The sequence below is a fragment of the Rhinatrema bivittatum genome, chromosome 1, assembly GCF_901001135.1.
Source record: "Rhinatrema bivittatum chromosome 1, aRhiBiv1.1, whole genome shotgun sequence".
NCBI lineage: Eukaryota > Metazoa > Chordata > Amphibia > Gymnophiona > Rhinatrematidae > Rhinatrema > Rhinatrema bivittatum.
The window spans coordinates 686420587-686442651 of NC_042615.1; the positions used below are offsets into that span (position 1 = coordinate 686420587).

At 43.5% G+C, this 22065-nt stretch overlaps 1 protein-coding gene across 1 annotated transcript in view; it reads left to right on the forward strand.

Moving 5' to 3' along the window:
* BTF3 (basic transcription factor 3) overlaps positions 1 to 22065 on the forward strand; it is a 39340-nt gene that overhangs the window by 12596 nt on the left and 4679 nt on the right. The window contains exons 3-5 of the mRNA XM_029574840.1: positions 1287 to 1400; positions 4744 to 4945; positions 18221 to 18277. Coding sequence (XP_029430700.1) covers positions 1287 to 1400; positions 4744 to 4945; positions 18221 to 18277 — 373 coding nt within the window. The remainder of the gene's footprint in view (positions 1 to 1286; positions 1401 to 4743; positions 4946 to 18220; positions 18278 to 22065) is intronic.

Sequence of the window (22065 nt, forward strand, 5' to 3'; positions counted from 1 at the left end):
TTCTAGCTGGATTACGTAGTGTATACAATTCTGTTATGAGAAACGTCAGTCCAAACTACCATCTCGACCCACAGCTCATCAAACACTAGCAGTAGCAACCTCCTTGGCTCACCTAAAGCATATTCCACCAGTAGACATTTGCAAAGCAGCCACATGGGCTTCTCTTCACACACATTTCCTCAGGAAATTAGCCATGGGATAGAAAGGGATGCCTTACTGTGGACTGGTAACAGGTTAAAACAGGAAACTGAGTAGAACTAAATGGTTAGTTCTCCCAATGGAAATCTGTATGGGGACCAGTGTTTAACTTGGATTAATGATTTGGAAAAGAGCAACAAGTGATCAAATTTTGCAGGTGAGTCAAATATTCAGTTAAAATACAAGCAAATCATAAGGAACTACAGAAAGATCTTTCCAGACTAGGGAAATGAGCATCTAAATGGCAGATGAAATTTAATGTGGATAAGTGCAAAGTAGATTTATTTTTCCCAATGTATCAACCTATAGATACACAATGCTGGGTTCCGTATTAGATGTCACCACCCAGGAAAAGGATCTTGTAGTCAATATGGATGATACGTTGAAATCAGCCCAGTGTATAATGCCTGCCAAAAAAGCAAATAGGACTTTCAGTGTTATTTAGAAAGGAATGGAGGACAAAACTAAAAACTTCTTACTTTTATAGATCCATGATGCAACTGCACCTTGAGTTTGTGTTGCTTTGATGGCCCCAATAAAAAAAAATATATATATAGCGGAGCTGGAAAAGGTACAGAGAAGGACAATAAGAATGATTAAAGGGGTGAAACAGTTTCATTATGAAGAGAACCTAAAAAGCTGGGGGGGGGGGGGGGGTGGAACAGATAAATAGGTAACTAGGACTAGGGGGTTGCTCCATGAAAATGATAGCAGATTCAAAGCAAATTGTGAGCAGAGTGAAAAAATACTTTCTCCAGTCAAGATGTGGAATTTGTTGCTAGATGACGTGGTTAAGAAATCTAGCTTAGCTGGCTCTAAAAAGAAGTTGGATAAATTCCTTGAGGGAAAAGTCCATAAACAATTAGCCGGGGGGGACATGAATCTGCCAGATAATTCCTTGTAATTAGGATTGGTTACTGTCAACCGGAATGCTATCAATGGACCCTTGGTCAGACTCAGCATGGCACATGTTAGTTTGGCCAGTGGGCAAGCATGAAATGAGAATGAATTAGTGTGTGCTACTTAAGGCACATTCTGAATTTTCTGCTAACTATAGATGTTTGTTTGTTTTTCCCCCACCCCCAAAGGGTACTGCCCGCAGAAAGAAGAAGGTTGTCCATAGAACAGCTACAGCGGATGACAAGAAACTTCAGTTCTCCCTGAAGAAATTGGGTGTCAATAATATTTCCGGAATTGAAGAGGTAGCAAGCTTCATTTTTGATGAAAGCAAATAACATGAAGATGCTCGTAGATAAGGTTCTTCCTTAGTCATCAGCTTAGCTTTCTTTCAGCTGATTCATACCAGTCAAGTTAATAACAAGCTATATGTTAGATATATTGTGCCTGTCCTCTGAGAAACACAATAGCCCATGTGCATGAGTGATGTCAGCTGAGAGCCCATTTCAAAGCTTTTACTCAAGCTCTAACTTTTTTTTTGAATGCTCTACTGAGCACTTGCGGGGTCCCTCTTAGTTCTGGTTTTTCCTGCAGAACCAGTGATCATTTTTTGTCTGCTCCATGGAGTAATCGAGATTACTGTAAAATCGTTTTTTGATCTCTGGTGCCTCATTTTATTCTCTGTCGATACTGGTGAGGTTTTTTGAAGAGTGGTGTAGGGTTTTTTCCCCTGTCCTTTCTGCCTAAAGAGCTTATGCTGCCTCTTTATTTTTGTTGCATTTGATACTTCCTTTTTCTGCCTCACCAGTCCAAACTAGTGGATTATTTCTGCATGCTACCAAGCAGAGACAGAGGATGCATCCATTTTCAGTGACCTCACTTTGGTATATAGGCTGGTGCTGCTGTGACAGTAATCCAGTATTTCTCTGCCTCAAGCAGATGGGGGAACACATGTTGGACTGGTGCAGTAGGATTTCTTGGATCCCAGGTCCCTGGCTTTCGAGCCCAGTCCCTGGTAGAACTTGATCCCATGGCAACAGCTTGCATGTTGTTTTTCCTAGTGAAATATGACCTCAGCTCCTAAGGCAACAATTCTTGTGATTGTTCCCCCTAATTTATTTATTTATTTATTTAAAGGCTTTTATATACCGGAGTTCATGCACTAGTGCATACCACTTCGGTTTACACAGAACAAGGAACAGAAAATTACATCAAACAGATTGAACAATTAAACAAATATACAATTACATCCAACGATGGGTATAAATAACATGGCTAACTTAGTAGGAACTTAGAGTTTGAGGTAAAGGAGAGAAATAGTACCAAGTGGTAACAGAACAATGTTAATAGCTAAATAATAAATATAAATAGTAAATACAAATTCTTATAATAAATACAGGTGCTTACAGATTACAGTCTTCATGAAAAGTTTACGTCTACAGAATAGGGTTAAGTAAATAAGAACTGGCGGTTATTTCTATAGGAGTGAAGACTTCAAAAACTGAGGTTACATCTGGATTAAGAGGTATTGGGGTAGCATGCTCAAATATTTAATGATTTGGAATTGTGAGACCAAGGATAAAAATTAGGAGTTACTGGATCATAACTCCCAGGAATCCTTTTTGGGCCTGCTTAAGCAGAGGCCTGATCATGACTCCTGGGTTCTCTTCTTTTGAGCCTGTTTGAACATCTGTTAAGTGACTCAGGACCTTGTTGGTGGCTCCCAGGCCTCCAGCTGAACCAGGTTGAGACTTGAGAAGCCTTTGGTAAGTCTTTATCTCTCTCCGCCCCCCCCCCCCCCCCCCAGGCTTGTGGGTGTGGGCCCTCCCCTCGCTTTCAGGTTTAATTCCCTTAACTTTGGGCTAACTGGCCTAGGCAGCAGTAGTAAAGCTGCTTTTATTAAAAAAAATAATAATAATAATAGTAATAAATAAAAAATAGTATAACTGGCTGCAGTCCTTCAGTAGCTGCCATGGCAGAGAATTTACAAAGCAACAAGCAGGGAAAGGGCTGAGCAGGCATAAGTATTCACTTTCATGGTAGGACCTGCATAAAGTCAAACGCCTCTAGCTTTTCCACTCCGAGGTATGTTTGAAAGGGAGCCACTGCTGTTGTGGAGACAACCAGCCCTTAAAAGGGGGATCTCTGCAGCATGATAGAAGTATTTTTGGTAGTGGGCTCTGCGGCTATTCAGAGTCAGTGCTTTCAGTAGTTTATCCCAAGCATGGGAAAAGCTGCAAGGCAGAGGGGAAACACAGCTACCTCTGTAGTCCACACTAGCAGTTTGGTTTATCCCATGTGGCCACACATTCGCCACTCATAATGATACCGGTTTAAAGAGGCCCTTGGGCCTGAGTGGATGGTCATGAGCAGTGAAGGTCTTTTTATGTTTACACGTGCACAGGCAGTGTGAACCTAGCTAAACCACTGTCAATACAGGGCTCATTTTCAGAGGGCATCATGTTAAAGGAGTTATGAAGACCTGCCATTTAAGCCATGCACAGAGGGTCCTGTCTTAATCACACATTTTTGGTGTGCTTGTGGGAAAGCTCCTGGGCCCAAAGTGTAAAATACTGCTTGTTTCTCCCTCGGATTCCTTGAGTCTCAATCTTGGCGCTTAACACAACTTGGGCAGCAAAAAAAAAAGAGGGAGAGGGGGTTAGTTCTTGAGTGTTGGCATCCGGGAGCCTTAGTGGGTCTCATCTTCTTTCTCCCTAGGGATCTTCTTCCACGCATATTGAAGTCCTTAATTCACTCGGCATTTTGTTGGGGTTTTTTTGGTTTTTCTTATACTATTAGACCTGGAATTGCCATAGCCAAATGCACACGGTCTAATTGGATGGCAAGTTGACTCTTTACAGGCATGTCACAGTTGTGGTGTGTCAGTGGCCCACTTGAGATTGTGAAAGATCTGGAAAACTGTGGTGTAGAGTTCTGGCCACATGTTCATATCTCATTACCGTTTTGGATAGGGATTTCTGGCCAGGTCTGTTTGGTCAAACCTGTCTTGCATGGTTTATTTGGGTTTAGCATCTACCTCTGTCCCTCTGAGGGCCTGTTTTGATTTTCATGTTGCCTTAAAAAAAAAAAAAAATCCAAAATGGCCTGTTGCAGCAAAGCATTGTCTCCTTTTCATCTCAAGTCATCTTGTAGCTATGGATTCCCATGCATGAGAATTGTCATGTCCTGCTTGTCTTTGGAGAAAACAGAATTGCCTACATGTAATAGGTGTCCTCTCATAGGATACATAGTCCTCACATCTTCCCCTAGGAGTTAGTTCAAAAATTCTGTATTTTTTTATACTGAACTGAGAGGGTCCTGCATGTATTTTAGAGCATTTAAAAAGTTAGAGCTTGATTAAAAGCTCCAGCCCAGGCTCTATGAGCTGACATCACCAGTGTGTGAGGACTATTTATCCTTTCATGGAAATGTAGAAATACGACAGCAGAAAAGACCATACTGCCTATCTAGTCCGCCCACCCTCCAAACATCCATTACAAGTAAGCAGTTCTGCTTTTTCAGTCAATATCTGCAAACAAATGGCTATGACTTCTCACTTTTATGAAGGCTTGATCTTGAAATGGATTATCTTTTTTTCGCTGAAAATTGTTTCAGCATAAAAGCTCTTGAAAATATTTATTTTGGCAGGTAAATATGTTTACTAACCAAGGAACAGTCATCCACTTCAACAACCCTAAAGTACAGGCTTCCCTGGCTGCCAACACATTCACCATCACAGGACATGCTGAAACAAAGCAGCTAACAGAAATGCTGCCCAGTATCTTGAATCAGCTTGGAGCTGACAGTCTAACCAGTTTAAGGAGGCTGGCAGAGGCATTGCCCAGACAACGTAAGTAGTACACTTTTGTGAGTGTTGTATGTGACTGGGATGTTGTACTAAACAAGCAACTTTAGTATTTTATTTTTATTCCACTTTTTCGCATTTCAAAACAGTGGGTAAAGTGACTTGCCCAAGGTGACAAGGAGTGACAGTGGGATTTGAACCCTGGTTTGTAGCCCACTGCACTAACCACTAGGTTACTCAGGGCCCCCAGTTTACCATTATTCAGCAGCTACTACAAAACCCAAGCAAACTGGCCCTAAAGCCACCACTCACTGTTGCTCCCTTCATCCATTTGCTGGGCTGCAGATACAGATAGAGAAGACAAACTAAACTGTGGCAGTTAAGCTTTGAAAGAAACAGGTCATATGTGAGGTAGAATAATGATACTGTATGTTTTGTTATGGATGGTTTCTGCTTCAGAAGGGGTGACTGTGCTTTTTCTGCCAGATCTCTTGATCTTTTTAATATTAGAATTGACTGGTTATCCAGATAATGATGTAAGCAGCAAAACTAATATAGTAAGGGCTAGTACTGTGGAGTAATACCTGGGGGTGGGAATCAGAGTGCACATGTTCCGGATTCCAAAGGAAGTTATTCTCTGACCTCTTATTGAGGATTGTTACCTTGGTGGTTGGGTTATTGTTGGAGAGGAGGAATGCCCATGGCACTTTGACTTCAGACCTCATCTGTCATAAATGGCAACAGAAAGAGGTTAGAACAGGTTTTTGATTAGTCTCAAAGCTGCAGTGTGGCTGAGAGATTTCTTTTAGTACTGCAGCATTGCATTACTAAAAGAGATCTTTTGTTTTACCCCAACTGTAATCATAAAATATAAGAGGCAGAGAAATAACTTGGTGAAAAAAAACTAGGAAACAAACTTCACTATTCAAAAATCTAAATTTCCTTGTCCTGCTGTACCAGTCCAGGCACACGGGTTATCACAGCCTACTAGCACCTGGAGACAAGAGGACACACCTTTTTTCAGTGACATTACCTCCTTGTATATAAGCTGGTGCACCACAAACAATGACCAATATTTCTTTGTCTCCAGAAGATGGTGAACAGTGATAAAGAGAACCTGATCTGTGGCAATATATATCAATAGTAAAAAAGCCCACAGGAATTTCATCTAATATGAAACACAGATCATATTAAATAATTTGAGACCACCATATCAATATGAGCATGTGAATATCTTTCACTAGTGGATATGCAGACATTGTGTTTACCACCTAAATGGTACAATACTAAACAGATTTAATCATAGGTCTCTGTGCCCTTTTACAAAATCTTTTTTTGCAAATAAGTTTTTCTGAAAAGAGAGGAACAATCGCTGCAAGACTTCATAAACACCAGCCCAACACAAATCATGTCTTGGTGCTTCTTCAGGGGCTATGTTTAACATATTACTAATTTGGTATTACACTGTGAATAAAAAACATTTAATATCAAAAACTCATAAAATCAACCAAACAGTCTTAATAACCTAAAACAATACATTGTGTTATTCCTATTCATCAATAGAAACTTGAATGAAATGTGGTTCAACAGTGTGTGGAGCTTGTCTCCTGGATCCACCATCATTAGTCTGCATTATAAAATCAGCCTTTTAAACTAAATGAACCAAGAAGATGGTGGACATTCACTAGAATGGTGCGACAGGATTCTTTGGGTGTCAGGCTTTCAGCTCTGTTAGGATCTACTTATGGGTTGGTAATCTTTCATGTTGAGAAAAGTATATGGGGGTGGTTTCTCTTCTTGATCTTGAGTTATAAGCCACTAACCTTCGGCTGGTTCCTGGCACTAATTCTGCTGGGGGGTATTTCTTGTGGGAGGTTCCTTTTGTGTGTGGCTTTTTTTTTTCTCTGCATTGCGATCTGTTGTACATTTTTCATATATGTAATTGCTGGGTAACTTTGTCCCTATTGATGGAATCGTTTTACTGTGCTCTCATGTTCCAGCTTTCTAAATTTCATGCTGTTCATTAAATATGAAGTCGCTGAACTCCCCAACCAAGGGGTTTGCTTCTTAGGGAGGTAGCTAGGAAAAAGGCTCGGGTCTATTTTGTTCAAGAAGCACATTTCAAAAAAAGACAGAACTTTTGCCTGAGAAGCAAATATTGCCTTTTCTTTCTTTTGCTTCTGATGTCGGGGAGGGGTGGGCATTCTTTTTGCCAGGCGCTTTGATTTTGCAGCAAGTAAAGTCTGGAAGGATACAAGGGGATTTTAAATATATTTATATCAAAACATAGGATGCCAGGGTGTTCCACAAAGCTGGCCTTAGTTTACTCCTCCTCAAATGTTTGATCAAACTTCATTTAGTTCATTGTGTTTTGCTGAGCTTTCTGCTTTTTCAGAGGGGAGGATTTTTGTCAGAGGGGACTTTAATTTGATCCCTTCTATTGTTAGAGAACACTAGTCCAGTTACTAAGGATCTGCATCATAAGGCTCAGTAGTTTGAGCAGTTGCTTGCTGAGCCATGGTCTGGTGGATCCACGGAGATATTCTTTTTCTATTTCTCATAATTTGTAATTGAGGATTGATTTTTATTTATTTTTTAGTAAGAGGGTATTGGGATTCCTCTCTTCAGTAGATGTGGGTGTTACTGAGTGGTCTGATCATGACCCAGTCTCTTGCAATGCTATTTGGACATTAGAGCTTTTCATGAAGTTGGAAGCTAGATGACTGTTTGCTGAAGGATAGGAAGTATGCTCTTCGGACACATAAGAACATAAAATATGCAATGCTGGATCAGATCAAGGGTTCATCAAGCCCAGTATCCTGCTTCCTACACTGGCCAATGCAAGTCACAAGTACCCAAACATGAATTAGATCCTATGCTGCAACAAGCAGTGGCTATTCTCGATTGATTAGCAGTTTATGGACTTCTTCTCCAGGAACTTATCCATACCTTTTTTTAAACTCAGCTACACTAACTGCCTTAACCACATCCTCTGGCAATGGATTCCAGAGCTTTAATTGTGCATTGAGTGAAAAAGAATGTTCTGGCTTGTTTTAAATATGCTACTTGCTAACTTCATGGAGTGTCCCCTAGGCCATGTAGTATCCAAAAGAGTAAATAACTGATTCACATATCCCCTTTCAAATCCTTTCATGATTTTGTAGACCACTTATCATATCCCCCCCTCGGCCATTTCTTCTCTAAGCTGAACAGCCCTAATCTGTTTAGCCTTTCCTCAGAGGGGAGCAGTTCCATGCCCTTTATCACTTTGGGCACCCTTCTCTGTATTTTCTCCAGTGTGGCGACCAGAATTGCACACAAGGTGTGTCTCACCATGGAGTGATAGAGGCATGATATCTGTGTTTTTATGACCTGAATTATAATAGTGAGGTCTCAGGGGCCACTTTATGGGAGGTGGCCAAGGCATTATCTGAGGGAGGTTGATAGCTTTGAGTGTAAGGAGGTCATTTTCCCTTTTAAAAAAACAAGGTCGGGATGGAGTTGAAGATTGAGACTGCAAATTGGATATTACTCCTCTACATAAAGTGGCATTGAATAAAGATTAATTTGCATTCTGTTCAGAAAGTTGACAAAACTCCATCATACTAAGCAGTTCTATAATAAGGAAAATAAGGCAGATATACTGTTGGCTTACAAGTTGAAGGCCACATAGGGACCTTTCTTTTCAGTTCGTTTTATTTTGAATGGGAATTTCAATGTTAGAATAAAAAAGAAATCTGTAGAAAAATTACTTCCACTGATTTTTCTCCTGCACATTATCAGTCACTTTTCCATTGACTTTGTTATATCATTGAAATTCCCAGGCAAAGTAAAATTAAAAAAAAAAAAAAGAAACTAAGCTCCCTAAGGCCACAGCATGCTATAATCTGATTAAGGGGATCCAGACCCCTTCCTGTGATGTCAGGAAGATCTGAGACTCATTTGGAGAGAACTCTCACCTTGTATTCTTCTGAGTTAGCCAGTATTTATTTATTTTTATTTTATTTATAGGTTTTTTTATATACCGAAGTTTAGCTAGATGCCTTCACTCCAGTTTACAAGTAAAATATATTACAATTTGGGAAGCAACTGATAGAAACAAATTATGTTATGGAACAATTGATAGAACATAGTAAAACAAGTTATGGAACATATTCCAATTTTAGTAACAGCTGGTAGAACAGTGTAACAGGAAGGTAAGAGAGGCAGATTATGACACTGGTAGCGAGTTGTTTATAGCCAGCTTAAAGTATCGACGCCAATTAAACCTATGAATAAATATAGAATATCAACATTTTAAATAGAGTTAACCGTTATCTGTCATATAATTGTCAGTGATATTAGTTAAGTCAAGTGGTTAATTATGTTGTGTGTAGCCAGTAAGGTTGAAATGGTGGGGATTCTTGAGGCATTAATTGTAATTCAGGAGGTTAAGAATGTGATTGGAACTTTGAAAGGGGGGTAAGAGTCCAGGTGAAGGTTTTTCACTTTTATAAGACATTTTTTGGATTCTTTTTGTTTTTAAGGTTGCTGGGGAGTCTTTGGCAGACTTATTTATTTAATTCTTTTATATACCGACCTTCATGACAGGTGTCATATCAAATCGGTTTACATGTAACAAGGGGGTAAACATTCTTATCAACCATTTAACAGTAAAATAATCAGAGGAGGTAATAAAGTTACATATAACAAGGAGATCGAACTTGGGAGAAGAAGAAAGAGAAGGACAGAGGAATAACCATTGTGATAAAAGGTATCACTAAGTAAGTTGTCCAGTAGGCTTGAGATGTGGAGTTCTGAAATTGAATAGATTAAGGGAAAGCTTGGCTAAATAGCCAGGTTTTAAGTCTTTTTCAAAATGTTTGTAGGCAGGGTTCCTGTCTGAGGTCTGGCGGTAAATTGTTCCAAATAGTGGGTCCCGCTATAGAGAATGCTCTTTCTTTGGTTGCGGTGTGGCGTGAAGTTTTGTTAGGAGGTACATGGAGAGATCCTTTATATGATTCTCTGATGGGCCTGGATGAGGAATGAAGTTTGAGGGGGAATTGGAGGTCCAACGGTTGTTGCTTATGGATCGTTTTGTGGATTATGGTAAGGGATTCTCTTTTAGCTTGTATTTCTGTGCTTTATAAGACAGGTAAGGACCCAGTAAACTGCAGCTCCTGCAGACCAACCTCACTTTTAAACTATAACAAGATTTTGGCTAAGATACTGACAGGCAGGGTAGAATGGGTGCTCCCCTTGTTGATAGGTATCACTTTGGTCACCCTTCTCTGTATTTTCTCCAGTGTGGCGACCAGTTGCCATGTGGTACCTGAACAAACAAGGCGGTATGGACTCTTATCTCCTTTGCCAAGAAGCCGCACAAATTTGGGACTGGGCCCTGACACATTCCATGTTTCTTCGGGCCAGTTATCTAGCAGGCACACACAATGTAGTGATAGATCGCCTCAGACACTAATTCCAGCCCCACAAGTGGTCCCTGGATCCTTTAGTAGCAACCAAGTTATTTCAACGTTGGGGTCAGCCAACAATGGACCTCTTTGTATCCGAACTGAATCACAAAGTGGACAGGTTCTGCTCCCTGCTCAAACAGAAAAACCAGTTACCAAGATCGCCTTTGCTCACCCCTGGAACTCCGGCCTTCTCTACACGTATCCTCTGATGCAACTAATAACCAAACTCTGGTAAAACTACAACAGGACTAAGGGTCAATGATGCTCATAGCTCCGTATTGGCCTCGACGAGAATATGGTTCCCATACTTCTCGACCTCTCGATCAGAGAACCAATTCACCTGGGCACGGCACCCACTCTCATAACTCAGGATCAGGGCAGGTTGTGCCACCTCAACCTTCAATCCCTATCCCTCACAGCCTGGATGTTGAAAGCATAATCCTTCAACCACTCAATCTTTCAACTAATGTATCTCAAGTGCTTTTAGCTTCACAAAAGCCTTCCACACGAAAATCCTATCATTGCAAGTGGAAGAAATTTACTACGTGGAGCATACATGTATTGACCCCTTTTCCTGCCCCACATCTTTACTAGATTATATCTGGCACCTTTCAGACTCTGGTTTCCAGACTTCGTCAGTAAGGGTACACCTGAGTGCTGTCTCAGCTTACCACAAGGGAGTAGGGGATGCCCCGATATCAGCGCAACCCCTTGTCAATGAGAGGTTTTAAGCTTAAACCCCCTTTGCGGCCACCAGTCACAAAATGGGAACTTAACGTGGTACTAGCAAGACTCATGCATTCTTCTTTTGAACCCATAGATTAATGCGATACTAAATTTTACATGGAAAGTTCTCTTCCTAGTGGCTATTACATCTGCTAGAAGAGTTAGTGAGTTACAAGCACTTGTAACATACTCACCTTATACCAGGTTTCTACATGACTGAGTGGGACTCCGTACTCACCCTAAATTCCTTCCCAAGTTATCTTCTGACTTCCACTTGAATCAGACTATAAATTTGCCCACATTCTTTCCCAGACCTCAATCGCACCACGGCGAAAGAGTGTATATACCTTAGACTGTAAACACGCACTAAAGTCTATAGGAACTCTACCCAGCTTTTTGTTTCTTTTGACAAAAACAAACCTGGTAAAGCAGTGGGAAAACAAACACTCTCTAACTGGCTAGCAGATTGTATAGCCTTCTGCTATGAAAAAGCAGACCTTTCTCTCCAGGGACGAGTAAAGGCACGCTCAGTGTGCTATGGAGGTTGCCATTGCTCTATCGTTCAATACCAATTGCTGACATCTGCAAGGCTGCAACATGGAGCTCTCCACACATTTGCAGCTCATTACTGCCTGTACAAGGAAGGACAACAAGATTCAGCCTTTGGACAATCTGTTTTAAAGAACTTATTTCTAGTATAATCCTAACTCCTTCCACATCCAACCTACTGTGATTTCAGGCTGCCTCATTTTTTTCCAACAGTACACCAGTTGTTCCTGTTGCACAAGTTGTACACTGTTGGTCCAAAACAAAGATAACTCGGCCTGTAGCTTGCTAATCCACCCATATGTGAGGACTACCATCCTGCTTGTCCTGGGATAAAGCAAAATTGCTTACCTGTAATAAGTGTTATCCCAGGACAGGATGTAGTCCTCACAAATCCCACCCGCCACCCCACGGAGTCGGTTCACACATTTTTATTTTATTTTTTGCTAACGCTTATTGCTACAGATGAGACTGAAGAGAGACCCCTGTGGTTCGAGGTATCATGGCATGCTTAGTGTGCTAGTCAAAAGTTTCTAGAAACTGACAGTTTTCCGTGATAGGGCTCCGTCCAATGATGTCACTCGTATGTGAGGACTACATCCTGCTGTCCTGGGATAACATCTATTACAGGTAAGCAATTTTGCTTTCCTGTGACATAAAATGTAGAATTCCTATTGAGTGAGATTAAATGCTTCTCATGATCTGAAAGTTAATATTCAGGACATGAATGAACCTGTATGCATCTCATCATGGCACTGATGGTTCCTGCCCCAAATAGCAACTATGTTTGCAAAAAATTTCTGCCACTTTTGTTTGTCAGATGTTTGGAAGGATTGCAGATAAGTTCAAGCAGTCATTTAATACTTCTGTTGTATAGCAGCAATGTGAACCATTTCAGCTCTGGTGCTTGTTTCATCCATAGCCCTACCTTGGGAGACAAAGCCAGCATTGCTTATTTAAGCTTATGGTCCAGCTTTCACTATATGAAACTGGTGCTATTGGGGCAGTTACCTTTGCCTGACAAACTTCATTCAAAAACAGCCAAAAAAAGAGCTCATCTCCAGTTGAACTGTGCGCATTGTTATAGGGATTTCAAAATAGTTTATTTTCAGAATCTCTGCATCTTAATTTTTTTTTTTTTTTTTTTTAATATTCATTTGGATCATACCTAAGAGACAACAGGAAACATTTACTTTCCATTAGTCCTGCTATACCAGTCCAGCCCTGACAAGTGGATTATCTCCCCCTACCAGTGGATGGAGGCAGACTATATAGGTTTCTACTGTGACATCACAGGCACTACTTAAGAGGTGGTACTAGCAGCAGAGATCCAGTATCCTCTTGACAAAGCTTTAGAACAGACTCCCATTAGTGACAAGTAATTGTTTAACTCAAATTCTGAGAAGAATTTTACCTACAACAAATGAGGGAAGGAACCAGAACACAGCAAAAGGAAAAGAATAATCCCAATCAATCTTAGAGATCCTGCAAACAGATCCTCTCTTCCTGGGGAGGTCCTAGACTGGTGTAACAGGACTAATGAAGAAAAATTTAACAGATAAGGAAATTTCTCCTTCCTTGGCCTGCTACACCAGCCCAGACAAGTGGGAAGTACCAAAGTTTCATCTACCTGGGTGAGAGGAAGTGAAGGCTGCCCTAAGGACAGATCCTCTCTTCCTGGGGAGGTCCTAGACTGCACCATATCCTGCACCATGCCCTAAGGACAGATCCTCTCTTCCTGGGGAGGTCCTAGACTGCACCATATCCTGCACCATGCCCTAAGGACAGATCCTCTCTTCCTGGGGAGGTCCTAGACTGCACCGTATCCTGCACCATGACATCCAGCCAATAGTGCTTCACAAAGGTATGCAGAGAGGACCAAGGGTTTGCTCTGCAAATAGGTGCTAGCACCTGCAACTCAGCCCAGGACGCAGTCTGCGCCCTGGTGGAGTGTGCCCAAACCAATTCCAGATGCCACTTAACCTTCAGAAGGTAAGCCAACTCAATCGTCTTATCTAGCTAACCAAACTAGCCTTAGAGGCTGCTTCTCCTTTACATGCACCCCCAAAAAAGACAAATAACTTGTCCGAATTACAAAAATCATTCATGACATCCAGATAGCGCAGTATAAGCCTTCTCACATTCAAGAACCTGAGAGAATGAAACTCAGGTCTGTATGCCTCCCAAGAAAAGGAGAAAATCACCTGATGTGAAATGCCGAATTGACCTTCAGGAGGAAGGATGGCACTGATTGAAAAACCACTGTGTCCAATGAGATCACTAGGAAAGGGTCCTGATTAGAGGGCCTCAAGCACAGACCTACTGAACAGATCACAAACAAAAAGTTGTCTTCAACAGATACTTGAGAGCTGTGTTTAATCACTCTAAAGGGGCCCCCATTAGAGCTCTCAGAACTAGATTGAGGTCCCATGAGGAAACAGACCAGAAAGGCAGCCATAGTCTTTCCACATCTCTCAAGAAGTGGGACACATCCCGGTGAGCGGCAGTAGAAGAATCCTTTGTTACCTCGATAACATGCAATAGCTTTCACCTGTACTTTTAAGGAGTTCAGGGCCAGTTCTTTACACCGCTTTGAAGGAAGGCCAAGATGCAGGAAACTGTAGCCCACCAGGGGGACTCCGACTTGTTGGGACAGAATTCAAACAGGTGGCAGAAATAGATATAAGCCAAGGAAGTAGACCATTTCTGGGACTTCAGAAATGTGGCGATCACTGTGGAAGAATACTCCTTCTTGCAGCGCTGTCTCTGCTCAAGAGCTAGGCCATAAGCGAGAATGGAGCTGGATCCTCCATGACCATGGCCCCTGAGCCATCACAAGGATCATGTCACCTGGAGCCGGAGTAGATCCGTATACCAATGCCTGTATGGCCAATCTGGTGCAATCAGAATCACCCAGTTATGCTCCACCTCCATCCACCACAGTAGCCTGCCTATGAGCACCCACGAAGGGAAGACATTCAGAAGCTCCCCCTCCAGCCATAGCTGTACCAGAACATAGATTCCCCTCTATCCTTGCTCCTTCAGTCAGCTGAAGAAATAATCTACCTGTGTGTTCCACTGGGTTGCCATTAGATCTAGCTGCAGACAACCCCATTTGTGACAAATCGTAAGATATTTATCTGTGCACAGCTCGCATTCCCCAGGATCTAAATATTTTCGGCCAAGAAAACAGTCCTGAACATTCTCATGGCCAGCAATATGAACTGCTAACAGTAGGCCAAGGTGCCTCTCCACCCATGGCTTTTGTTTCCCCCTACTAATTTACATACATGGAGTGTTATCTGAGAGGACCCAAATGACCCTCCCCCAAACGAATTGTCCTGGTCTCTAACTGGTTGGACCACAAGCTCTCCTCTGGGGAATAACTCCCCTGAGCCACCTGAGTCTGACAATGAGCCCCCAGCCAGAGGCTCGCATGCGTGGACACCAGAATCGGTCAGCATAGTAAGACTGACTCCTTTCACCAAATTAGAGGGATCCATTCACGAAAGAAGTGACTGACACACCAACTGACTCTGTGGAAGCCGGACTCCAAGGTCTTGCAAATGTGGGGACCGCAGAGCTAGAAGTGATGCCTGCAATGACTGTGTGAGCCCTAGCCATGACACCAGATCCAGAGTTACTGCCATTAGCCTGAGTAACTGCAGATAGTCCTATGCTGAGGGGATTGATAAATCCAGAAGGTCCTGCACATAACTGAGTATCTTGCGCACTTGCTCATTCATGTGAAACACTTGGCCTGTCTGCATGTCTAAGTGTCCACCTAAGTACTCCCACGGACTGCCTGGCCTGTAAAGAACTTTTTTGCAAAATTGATTACTCAAGTCTTCTAAAAACTGAACCACCCAAAGAGTCATCTGCTCTGCCTTTTTGTGAGACTGTGCTCAAATTAACAAATTATCAAGATATGGGTGGACCATGATTCTTTTGGACTGCAGGGCTGTCGCTACCATGACCACCTTGGTGAAGACCTGTGGTGTGGTTGCAAGACAAAAGGTAAAACTTGGAACTGAAAATGTTTTTGCATAACACAAATAGGAATATGCAGATAGACTTCCAACAGGTCCAACTAGCATTGAAACTTCCCCTGATAAAAGGACGGACGGCAGCAACTCCATGAGAAAATGTGGGATTCTAAGACAGTTCTTTGAGATCCAAAATAGGATGAAAGGACTCATCCTTCTTGAATAATGAAATGGAGTAATGTCCTTGACCTTGCTCCATTGGGAACACTGGCACTACTGTTCGCAAAAATCTCCTAAAGCTACAACTCTTGCAGACTGCCCACTGCTTGACTGGAGCAGCACAAGGGGAAACCATGAAAGTATCCTAAATGGGACAGTGTGGTTCCAGGCCTTAACCAAAACAGATTATCTCCAAAACTCACCAGGGAGTAGACCCTTAATTGGCGATTAAGGGTCTACTCCCTGTAGGCAGCCTCCTACCATTGTCCAGAATGAGTGAACCCAGAGACCTCATATGGAGGCTCTACCAGCCCCTAAGAGTGAGTGAAGTCTCCCCTCTGCTTTCTAGCTTTTCGAAAGGACTGACCCCATCACCTGAGGCCAGAATGAAGTGGAATCAGCCCCAGAAAAGCTGTCTACCTGGCCGGTACTGCTGTGAAGCCCGAAGCTTTCCGCTACCTCTATCAGGTTTATAGAAAACTTGACCCTTATCCTCTGGCAGGCGCTGGGGTTTGGGGTCTCTGAGATTCTTAACTGGTCGATGTTCTCCCCAAAGAGAGACAACCCTTAACAGGCAACTTCTCCAGGCACGTCTTAGACCAGGAATCAGCTGCCCAATGCGCAACCACAAGAGATGATATGCACTGACTGATAGGGCCACCGACCTGGCTGAGTTCCACAACAAGTCATGCTGGGTGTCCTCCAGGAAGGCTGCTGCAGACTCCATCCTGGCCATCTTCTCACTCTCGAAGCTGTTGTATCCAGCAAAGGAGAACCTGGATCATCAGAGCTCCATTTTCCTGTCCTGAGATCTTTAAGTGATGCACCCCTTCCACTAGAATAGTGGTTCACCTGGTCACTGCAGTGACCAACGCATCGACCATCAGTACTTGAAAGAACTTCTCTAACACAGTAGGTGGAAGGGGATAGAACCAGTGTAGGAGATTGACTCCCTTCAGGCTTGTCTCAGGGGATTTCTATTCTGCCATCATCTCTTCCACCTTAGGGTGGAAAGGTGGTAATTTGCACTTCCCCTTAATGGAGTCCTACATCTAGGTCTCCTGTGGCTCTGATTCCAGCATGAAAGCAGCTATTTCAGCTCTGTGAAACATTTGAATGACTGAATCGCCTTCTGAGATGGGGGTGCCCCCTTCCTCAATGGATGCCAAACTGTCTATGTTCCTGAACTCTCCCACATCCACAGAGTCCTCTGAGGGCCTGGTACCTCAATGACTCTCTTGGGAGGAGCCATAATAAGGCCCTCAGGTTCTCTGGGGCCAGCCCCCCAGTCTTGCGAAGGCACAAAAGGCCTGGCGCAAAAAAAAAAAGAAATCGGGAAAAACTTTACCCCACACTTACGTCAAGGGCCCAACCTTGATCCTGGCTCTGTTCTCACCCACTTGTAGTGACTGTTCAGGTCCAGGACCCAATCACATGGGAGATCCCAAGATGGCCACCTTCTCAATGGCTGCATATTATCAGATTGCTTGTCAAGCCCCTATCAGCACAGCATGCCAAAAAAGAAAGCGGGGAGGGAGGTGGGAGCAAGGCCCGCCACCGAACACTCGCCACGGACCTCTTCAGTAGATGCGCACTGCAGACACATCTGCCCCCTGTCTGCAGTAGCTTGCAGTGCCATGTACCCTGGCTGGGCTTCCCCTTCCTGCCTGTCCACCAAAAGGAGATGGACCACCTGACTGTTCCAGGGTTAGGCATAGAATACCTGCTTCCCTCTGCAGACTCCCACTAACCATTGCCCTGAGTAAAGGCTGAAGTTTGTGTTTTGTGTGGGGTTTTTTTTTTTTAATGCTACTTCTCTGACCTTGCTCAACCAAACACCCACCTTAGGAGCTGGGAGTGTATCAATGGCCTCATACTGCTGGCCTAAGCCAGTGGCCTGGCCTAGGGGTCTTATCTCAAATCCAGCATCAAGCTGCTGCACCAACCAGCCCTACCATCTGGAGGCAGAAAATTCAGGCTACTGGATTTTCTGCTGCTAGCACCACCTCTTTAAACAGTGGCTGTGATGTCACAGTAGAAATCTGTATATTGTACCTCCATATGCTGGTAGGAAAAGAGAACTCAATTGTCAGGACGGATGAGATGGCATGTGATTGCAGAAAAAATATGCAGACCTGGTAACAGCCCAGTAAAGACTAGTAAGCTTTCTCTGTCATCCTTACACTAAGGCTTTTATAAGTTAAAAGGTCCTCATTTCAGATTTTTTTCTCTTCCATTGACTTTCACTTACCTTACAATCCCCACTCCAGTTTTGTGTTGACATTTCTACTATACTTGATCCTTTATAGAAATGTTTTTTCACTCCTAATCTGCCAATAATACAAAAATAGCACTGATATATTGATAATTCAGTGTTCTTGTGCTTTCAGCGGTAGATGGGAAAGCTCCACTTGCTACTGGGGATGAGGACGATGATGAAGTTCCAGGTAAGATTATACATTAAAAGATAAATAGATCCCTTGTTTTGCTTTAATTTCTAATCTTCAGAATATGCTCAGTTGTTGCTATTCTGTTACCTACTTTCTCAGTTACAGCTTAGAAAACACCCTATTTCATTCTCTGGAACAAATTGTCATATGTCAAACTGAACTCATTGATGTTTTGTCAAGCCCCAGAAAGTGAATAATTATAAAATTGTCAAAATACATTGTTCTGTACATAGATATTCTATTGGATATCTAAAATATTGGACATTACATGGAGTTTAAAAAAAAAAATTCAAATACTTGAATACATTTTGTAAAAATTTTCAAAAAATTGGTCTCAAGTGGAAGTTTTGGCAGGTGGTGATCATTGGGATTTCTTCGGTTGAAATATGTCTGATTTGCTCCTTAAGATGTCCTTCAGGCCATAGTGCTGTGGTACAGGGGATCTGAGTTTGGATCTCCTTTTCCACCAAAGATGTTTGAGAGGGTAGGAAGATGGTGGCTGCTTCTGTGGCAGATTCCTCCCCCCTTCCTTAGCCTATATGTTAAAATGGTTTCCCTCTAACCTTTAGGCCACTGAGGGTGGCCTCAGTGGGAGATGATGGGGGGAAAAATGTCATCTGTGTCTCTAACAAGTGTTTTATACAGCCATGTGGAAGACCTAAGTTTGATTCCTGAACCAGGCTTCTGCTTCTCAGGTTCGCTGATACTAGGGTTGTTGCAGAGCAGCATTTATGGCATCTGGTGGGGGATAGAGAGGAGTCTTGGCTATTGCTCCATAATAGCACCTAGTGAGCAGACTTAGGGTCCACTTTAATTGGATTCTGAAGGGAGCCAAAGATTTTATGGCCCATGGCATGATGGGTGGGTTAAGTTGGAAGGAGTATAAAGATAAGGCATGGGGGGGAAACATGGGTAGTTGTAAATAAATTCTCATGTGCTGTAGCCCAGCAGAGGCCAGTTCAGATTGAGATGGAAGTACAGAAGAGCTGACAAACTGCTATAGGGCAGCTGTGGTGTTGATTCCTTTTTTAATTCATAAAGGAATTTAACCATTGATGTATCCCAGTTGCTTACTTCCAATGCTAGCTTTAGTCTGCTGCTGCAACTGATACACAAAACGTGCATTATGATATGATTCAGTGACAGACCTGCGTAGGTTGTAATTATATCTAAAAGCCAGTGTTCAGAATGCACACAACTTTTTTTTTTTTAAACTTTTTCAAATCTGGCAAATTACATTCTGATTACCTTCCCATTTTTAATTTAAAATAGAGGAAATAGCATTTTTGACCACTAGACTTCACCTTCTCCATGAAGTAGGAAACTTAAGTATAGATACTAAACAGTAAACCCCTCCCTTACTGAAAATAGTGATAGCTTAACATTCCTGAACATACCCAGATCAGTCCAGACAAATGGGTTTTATTCATCCCTACCAGCAGATGGAGGTAGAGAACAAACTTTGGGCACTGCCACATATACGAGAGTGCTACCTGCATGCAGCCCCTCAGTATTTCTCTACCTCCAGCAGATGGTAGAGGTGCTAAACCTGCAGTCTTGACTGAGGTGTTGAGGAAAGCTTTCTCCCCGAGGTGCCAGGTTCCTGGACAAGGGCCATCCCTTGGGTGGAGCCGGACGACTGGGGGGTTGGATACCCCTGCCTAGTTCAGCCCGCATCTCCAGGACCCGCATAGCCAGAGGTCTGGCTCCCTCAGTGAGACCTGAAGCCCCTCTCTGCCAGCCAGAGCACTTTCAGGGAAGTACCCAACCTTTTTGTATGGGGACTTATGCTGGGATGTCTGTGCCTTTAAATTTAAAAAAAAAAAAAAAGACCTGCTTTGTGGCTGAGGCAGCTCGGGTTTAGCTGAGCTGCCTCTTGAGTGCAGGAGCCTCGGGGTTCGTCACGGGCAGGCCCTGAGGTAAGCGGAGGTTTGGGGACGACTTGCAGAGGCAATATCTCCCCTGGGGGGGGGGGGGGGGTGTTTGAGTTGCCGTGTTTTTGCCATTTCAGCAGACCGGGCTGCACGGCCGTTGCAGCGCGCAGTTTTTTCTGCCGGCTCAGAAGACAGTCTGTCGCGCCGGTGGGAGTTGCAGGGGGTAGTGTGCCCTCTTCTGCTTGGTTCTCTGCTGCGTGGTGCGCCCCTCCCCCACGTGGTTCGGCCACGTTTGCTAAGCAGGCCCTGCTGGGTTTTTTTAGTGAGAAAAAGTGCAAATGGCAGATTCACAGCAAGGGGAATCCTGCCGATCTTGTGGAAGCTGGGTGGCTTTTCTCGATGACCTCCGCCTCTGCACAGATTGTGCAGGATGGGGCAACTGAGCACAAGTTAAAGCCGCAAAGACATTCCAGACCTGCGGCAGGGGGTCTGGGAGTTCAGGAAGGGAGTAGCGATGGCTGCTGAGGTGGCACCAGATAGCAGACAGTCGCCCCAGGGTTCAGGGAGGGTTTGCGCCAGCTGTGGCACCCAGATCAAGGCCAAACTCTGAGGATCAGGGTGTTTTGGGTCCCAGCAGCCCTAAAAGTCCTTTGGGCACTCCGGGGGGGGGGGGGGGGGGGGGTTCACCTGAATTTGTGCTGCTCCTCCATGATGTTTCCTGGCTAGGCAGGCAGGCACTTGCGGTCGGAAGGCTGACCATGTGAAAGCGGTGAAGCAAAAGCAGGGTCTCTCTAGAGCAGCGGTTCTCAACCGGTGAGTCGCGCACCCGCTGCTCTTCCCCCTCCCTTTCACCTCAGCGAGACGAACACTGCTGCCTTTCCTGCCCGGCCTATCAGCACCTACAAGCCCCGAGGGGGAACGGCAGCAGTGTCTTGTGGAAGTCGGCAACAGGAACGTGACCTTTTCTTCTTCCCGCCCCTGTGGCCCGGAAGAGGAAGTGATGTCTACCGGGCTCGCGGGAAGAAGAAAACGCCATGCCTGTATGCTGCTTCTGCAGAAGGAGCACGGCACTGCTAAGGGTGTTCTGCGAGCTTATAGATTCTTGGTAGAGATCTATAGCAGTTTGGCTTGTTCTGTTTTCCTAATAGGTGATGTATTGGTGTTTAGGCCCTGGTGTAACTTTTGCAGTGCTGCCTTTTCATAGGTAAGGTTGTTACTGTTTGAGTTCCATAATGCAGGTGTAACTTTGTGCACATTAGTTTGTGTACATTATTTCAGATCCTGGAAGTCTGTTAGGTGCTATATTTTTGTTTTGCACAGAATGCAGAGTGGCTTTTTTGGGTTTCCATTCCAGTTTCTGTTTCCATATTTGTAATTTGTGGTCTTTCTGTACTTGGTGAAGGTTGATTCTGTGTGTGACCAAGGAAGTATTTTACTAGCATGTAGGCATTTGTATCAGTATTATTTGTTGTTTTCTTAATAGAACATGTATTGGTGGTAAATTACTGTTTTTTGTTTTTTTTCATAAGGAGGTCTATTGCACCTGGTAGAGTGTTTGTTGCTGTTATTGAGATGTCACCAGAAATATCTTATTTTTTTTTTTGTATGGTAAATTGAACGGGGAATGTCCAAGTTCTTGCTCTGCACCCATTTTGGGGGTCGAGGGGGTTCCTGTGGAATGCAGAGTGTTTACATTTAGCCTGGTGATGATCACATGTTCAGTGTCACACATGTGAGAACCATTTGTGAGGTGTGTCTCGACCGAAAAAGGTTGAAAACCACTGCTCTAGAGGCTCACTCATACTGTCCTGGGGGGACCGTCCGGTGCAGGATGTCTGATTCGGAAGACTCCCAGGAAGAGGATGTCCTGTCCTTGGGAGACTATCAGGATGCGGAGCCGGCAGGGGACCC